Source organism: Myotis lucifugus, unplaced genomic scaffold, assembly GCF_000147115.1.
Source record: "Myotis lucifugus unplaced genomic scaffold, Myoluc2.0 scaffold_7409, whole genome shotgun sequence".
Classification (NCBI taxonomy): domain Eukaryota; kingdom Metazoa; phylum Chordata; class Mammalia; order Chiroptera; family Vespertilionidae; genus Myotis; species Myotis lucifugus.
In genome coordinates this window covers 1,575-7,693 of record NW_005878457.1, presented here as the reverse complement: position 1 = coordinate 7,693, position 6,119 = coordinate 1,575, and the positions used below count along the sequence as shown (strand labels likewise).

The window sequence follows — 6,119 nt, the reverse complement described above, 5'->3', positions numbered from 1 at the left end:
AAGGACCAGACGCCCGGAAACCCGTCGGGGTGCAGGGGCTGGGCGGGGAGGTGTCAGCACCGCACAGGGCGAGTTTGAGGACTGACCCCCTTCCATGTGCAGGGGAGGGCGTGGCCGTGGCCTTCCATCCAGGAGTCGCTACTGCGGAAGTGTCCAGGCGGCCGCCCGGCTCCTCACACACCACTCACCCCAGGGAGACGGCCGACACAAACCCCTCGACCCTCAGCAGGCTCTGCGTCACTGGCGTGTTGGCGGGTGAGAGGCAGAGTCCACGACTTATCGAAGAAGGAGCAAACTCCAGGAGTTTTATTGTTTGACTAACAGAACACCAAGCCAGGCAGGAGTCCCCGAGGAGCTGATGGCCAGGCTCACCGCTGTGTGCCCTGTGGTCCTGCATCTTCTCGGCACTTAATGTTTTCTTAAAGATATCAGACACTTACTTTGATCACGCACGCCCTCCGGGGCGAATAAATAAGTGGATTATCCTTTAACCCCCCACCCCATGTTCCTTTAAATAGAGAAAACGCTAGAAGTCTCTTCGTGGCCTCTGTGGCCGCAGCTGTCCCACCTCCGGTCTGGAGCGCCTGTCCCTGACGTCCTGAGAGCCGTCCTGCCCCGCGCCCGCCGGGAGGAGTCCTACTGGAACTGCCGATAGTCTCCAAACGGCGAGGACGGCAGCGGGGCCGGGGCCGCAGGCAGCTGGGAGGGGTCGTCAGCAAACTGAGGCCCTGCAGTTCGGAGAAGAGAGTTTTACAAACCACTCGAATATTGCACAGTTAAGAACAGCCTCTGTAGGAAGTAATGCAACCAGCGCAGTGAAAATGCTGTGTACATCAGCGCTCAACCTGAACTCCCTGTGAGCCTGCCCAACCCCCACGCGAGCACCTGCGAACCTGGCGTAAGAACAGCCCTAAGTGAGAAAACAAACCAGCAAGCGGCCGGCCCCGCAGTGCGAACCCCAAAGCAATGGCTGAACCCAGAAGCAGGAGCCCAGGGCCCAGTCCCACGGCATCCCACGAGCATTGCGTCTGAAACCTGCCCGGACGCAGAATCTCTCGCGAGTGCCTTGGGGAAGACAAAGCGAACGGGGAGCTGTGGTCCACTCCCAAGTCTGTGCGGAATCTCGTCCAAGCTCCCAAATAATTCCCAACCACTGTGTCCCCCTGTCCTGCACATGGCCCGAGAGGCAGGCCAGAGCTTCACTACTGCGTCCTGGAACGCCCGGAACACCCCATGTAGACAATCGAGTTGTCCACAGCTACAAGGCACGGCACACACTCACAGCTAAGCACATGAGGATCCCTCAACACACAATTTAACTTTCCCAGATTCGTCGGAAAAAGGAACACTTAGCCACAGAAATCCTTTCCCTGAAACCCAAGACGGACCCTCCCAGACTGGAGTCACTTCCCACCACTCTTCAAAGCCAGGGACACAAGCAAACAACCGCATTTAGCTGTGAATGTGCTGGTCGCCTTCCCACCGGATGTAAGTCCTCGTTCACACGGTGTCTCCAGCACCTCGGACAGGGCCGGGTGCGCGTGCACGGACAGGTGAGGACTGGCGGCCATTCTTTTTTTTTTTTTTTATTAAATCTTTATGGTTCAGATTATTACATTTGTTCCTCTTTTCCCCCCATAACTCCCCTCCACCCAGTTCCCACCCCACCCTCCGCCCTCACTCCCCACCCACTGTCCTCTTTCATAGGTGAGAGATTTTTGTCCAGTCTCTTCCCGCATCCCCCACACCCCTTTCCCCCCCAAGAATAGTGACAGCCATTCTTGTCATACATTTGCAAGCCCCTCTAACATGACCAGCAATTTCTTAGCGGGAGCACGTGAGCACTGATAGAACCTGGGGACCATCAGGAAGATCAGCCAATTATCTGACCACAGCATTTTGGCGACTGTGCTGGACATGACTGAGCCAGAGCCTTTCACAACCCTGACCCACAGCACATGAACACAGAAAATAGCCGCAAACGACCACCTGTTACAGACAAAATGCGTTTCCTTTAAACATCAGGAAACCGTTCCCAATGTTTGAGTGACGGATGAAGCAGAAAAAGACTCACCGTTGGGGAATTGTGCGGAGGCAAATCTCGTCAACAAGATGCCAGCTCCTTCGATTAAAGCCAGAAGGATGCCGCCCATCGCGGCTGACCCCACCATGGCCACCGGTCCGTCTGGGAACACGGACAACAGAGATCACGTTAACAGAGAGCTGGCTTAAGGCAGACGCAGTGAAGGGCAGAGCCGTCATGTGGCTGCACCCCACCCCCTTCCCGAGCCCTTTCCCACGCAGAGCCCAGGGGCCAACAGGCCCAACCCAGCTCCCCGCCCGTTCACGTCACAGCGCTTCCTGGACAGCTGTGCTCACCCACTGGTGTGTGTGTGTGTGTGTGGGGGGGGGGGGGGCTGCTTCCACGCGGTGACGGCTGAGCTGCAGAGCTGCGACAAGGACCTCCCGCCCACAAAGCCCAGAACAGTCACTACCCGACTACACCCAGCGACTCTACACCCAGCGAGCCGCCTCCTGGCCTGAACTACAAAGCCCACAGGGATTCTGGGTCCCTCTCCGTCCCAAGGATCCAGAAGACGGCTCTATGCACTTTATCCCTAACCGCCCGAGCGACAGGAGCCAGGACTAATTCCAGAGACGCCAGGAGGAGGCAGACGTGGCACAGAACGTGAGCTGCTCTCAGCCACTGGAACGTGCGGGCCAGGGCTCCTCGCTCACGCTCACACACTGCTCACAGATCCTCTCACTTTCCCCCAATCGCCATATACACTCAGGCTCACACACTGCTCACGGATCCTCTCACTTTCCCCCAATCGCCATATACACTCACACAGTACCAACTCAAGCGATGCCGCGTTTTACACATTCCAGATGCACAGGTGCTTACTTCTGGCGGCCAGGATGGCTCCCGTCAAGGCCCCGCTGGTGATGGAGTTCCAGGGGTCCTCCTTCCCTCGGACCTGAACCAGGCTGCAGTCGATCATGGAGAACAGACCTCCCCACACCGCAAAGCTACCTGTTTTATGTCAAAGCAAAACCGTTCAAATTTTACCTTCTCCTCTTACATTTAAAGTGTCATAATGAAAAATACGTTTAGCCCTAGCCCGTGTGGCTCAGTGGGTAGAGCCTCGTCTTCAAACCAACAGAAAAGTCTGGAGCACAAATGGGAAAGCTGCTGTCTTACCTCCCAACTGCGGAGCCCTGGTTTTAATGGCTGTCAAACTCCCTCGCAGCCGGTGGTTCACTCCCTGTGGAAAGGCAGACAGAAGTGTATTCAAAGTACACGGCTTCCAACCCACCGGTGGGGCCCCGTCGGCGATGGTAGCGAACCCCGGTTTCAGGCGGCCGGTTTCAGGCGGCGATAAAATAAGACACCACTCACCACTGGGGAATTGCGAAAACCTTTGACCGCTTGGAAGATACCGCCGCCTATGGTACCCATGGTAAAGGCCCCACCACAGTCGTCCACGATGCGCCAGGGGCTAAGAACAGGGAAGAAAGCAAAAGAAAAAAGACCTCACTTCTCATTCTCACTCCTAAACCTTAAAACAGTCTTTGCTCACACAGCAGGGTCCTCTGCAACCAACACACATCTGTATCCATACGTATCCGGCCCCAAGTCACCTGAGCTGGGAGGGATGGGACCGGCTAACACTTCACCAGGTGCACAGGTTAGCAATGCGGATTCTTTTCAATAGATGGAGTTGCACACGTGTGGATATGTATGCGATTTGATATGTGTGCTATGTTGTTGTATTGCTCCCTCATATGACCACTTGTTCCGATCGATGGCACATGCACTTCCTGAGCAGCCCTTCAAAACGTACGAAGAAGTGGACAATTGGGTCTCTGGATGGTCTGCCCCAAAACAAGAAAAGTTCTATTGGGACGGTCTCCACAAATGACCGAAAGACGGGGAATGTGTAGCTGGAGAGGGACATGACTTTCAACAAAGCACTTTTGATGTTTCTCTTGAAATTATCGTGTTTCCTTTGATGACAAAATCCGAATTTTTAACCGGGTAAAGGGTCAATCCGAATTACTACCCAGTATCCAAATTATTAACCCATTAACAGCTAATCCGAATTACTAACCTGTATCCGCATTATTAACCGGTATCCACATTTTTAACCGGTTAATAGCTAATCCGCATTACTAACCGGTAAACCTAGTATTCATTCATTTAACAAAGTTCGGGGGGGGGGGGGCTGTGCAAAAGCCCACAGACAGTGCGCCATGGGAGCAGCGTGGGGGGCTATACTGTCATCCAGAAAGTGGCCCATCCCAGCCCTGACAGGTGAGTCACCCAAACAAACGGGATTTCTCACTGAGGCCCCCGGAAGCCTTCATCGCAGGCAACGGGAAAGGCCATCCTGCCCTTTGCAAGGACTCACCTGTGCGCCTGCCTTTTCCACCTTTCATCTCCTGGACCCAACAAAAGGCTGGGCAGGGGGACCTCCCTCAGTAAGTGCTGGATGAATGGATGGATGGATGGATGGATGGATGGATGGATGAATGAGTGAATGAATGAATGAATGCGCGAATGTCCCTTGTGGGTAAAACCGTCGCCCACTCCCGGGAAACGCCCCGCCCGGGGACACGCATCGCGACACCGATGCCTCGGGAATGGCCCCCCCGAGACCGGGGACGCGTCCGAGGTCACCTCGGCCGGCAGTGGGGGGCGAGGCGTGACCCCCACACAAGGTCGGCGCGGCCCGGGGCTGAGAGCGGGTCGGAGGCTCCATCACGCCCCGTCCACCGCAAGGTCACGGGGGGCTGCGTGCGGGAGGCCCGCGTTCGGGGAGCCGACGGGACGCTTCAGCCCGCGTCGCCCACGGGTCCCGGGCCGGCGCCGTCGACCTGGGAGACCGGAGACCGAGGAGAGCGACGGGCGACGGGCAGGACCAGGCGAGGACATCGGTCAACTCACCAGGGCTCTCGCGCGTACTCCTCCATCTTGACCTGGGCGCGCGAGCGACGCCGGGAGAGCGGGGCAGGGCGTGACCCGGAAGCGGAAGTAATCCCAGAGGCGGGCGTGAAGGCCTGTGGGGATTGGCTCGCCGCTTCCGCACGCAGCCAATGGGAGCTCGGAAGCGGGAGGCTGGCCCCGCCCCCGACCCCCAGACGGCCCCCGCCCCAAAGGATCTCCGGTTTCCGGTCCCCGAGGCGCGGGGTCCAGAGGGGAGCGCGGTGCCGTCCCGCTGAGGTTGGGGCTCACAAACGCCCCAATACGCGCCCCTTCCTTAGCCCGCTGGCTGCGCCCCGCGAGTGAGTGCCGCCCGGTCAGTGCGTCCTGAGCGCGAAGCTCTCGCCGACGACGCGCAGCCTCGGGTCCCGGCGCCGGGAGTGGAGCGAGGGAACCGCACAGGCGGGCGGGGCGCGCGGGCCGGAGGGACGGCGGCCTCAGTCTCTGCTGGGCCTCCCTCCAGGGGTCCCCGGAGGACGTGCCCCACAGGCCGGGGACCCGCGCCCACTAGTGACCGTGGACAGGCCCCGCCCATGCAGGCCGCAGCCTGGAGATGGACCAAGTACGTTCACCTGGGGCAACGCGGGGTCCCCCCCCTCCCCGCAGCCGGAAATCCGAGTCTAACTTAGGGTCCCCCCAAACGTCACTGTGGATAGGGACCTGCTGACCCTGCTGACCGGAAGCCTCGCCCGCGACGTGCACGGTGCACAGTAGCCCCGGTTGCGGGGCCTGTGGGCTCTGCTCCGTGCGCCGCCCCGAGGGAGCCAGGGGACGGCAAGTGTCACCGGGAAATCGCGGGGGAGAGGAGATACGTCATCGATTGAATGCGACCGCATCGCCTCCATCAGCGTCACCCCCACCGTCGCCTTCAGGGGATGTGCTAGGGAATCGGCCATAAGGAGGTTCAGGAATCCTTCTTCCCAGCCAGACGCCGCCCCCAACACCCAGGAAAAACCCCGGCGCCCCGGCCGGTGTGGCTCAGTGGATAGAGCGTCTGCCGGAGGAGACTGAAGGGTCCCGGGTTCGATTCCGCTCCAGGGCATGTACCTCCGTTGCAGGCTCCTCCCCGGCCCCGGGCCCTGGTCGGGGCCTCTTCTCTGTCTCCCCCTCTCACGTCCACTCTCCCTAAATA

The 6,119-nt window shown here is 58.9% G+C and overlaps 1 protein-coding gene across 1 annotated transcript; it reads right to left on the bottom strand.

The window, feature by feature from the left end:
- Nucleotides 1–276: 276 nt before the first annotated feature.
- TIMM17A (translocase of inner mitochondrial membrane 17A) lies at nucleotides 277–5,039 on the bottom strand. Its single transcript, XM_006109247.3, has 6 exons — nucleotides 4,952–5,039; nucleotides 3,404–3,503; nucleotides 3,206–3,269; nucleotides 2,909–3,037; nucleotides 2,075–2,185; nucleotides 277–728 (listed from the first exon to the last, which is right to left on the bottom strand). The coding sequence occupies exons 1-6, from the start codon at nucleotides 4,975–4,977 to the stop codon at nucleotides 637–639; spliced, it is 522 nt and encodes a 173-aa protein (XP_006109309.1). The 5' UTR covers nucleotides 4,978–5,039; the 3' UTR covers nucleotides 277–636.
- Between the last annotated feature and the right edge of the window lie 1,080 nt (nucleotides 5,040–6,119).

Coding starts and splice junctions, on each gene's coding strand:
- TIMM17A (XM_006109247.3), bottom strand. CDS start 4,977: ATGGAGGAGTACGCGCGAGAGCCCTG. Junction 3,504..4,951: donor GAGTACGCGCGAGAGCCCTG/GTGAGTTGACCG, acceptor CCCTGTTCTTAG/CCCCTGGCGCATCGTGGACG. Junction 2,186..2,908: donor AGCCATCCTGGCCGCCAGAA/GTAAGCACCTGT, acceptor CCGTGTTCCCAG/ACGGACCGGTGGCCATGGTG.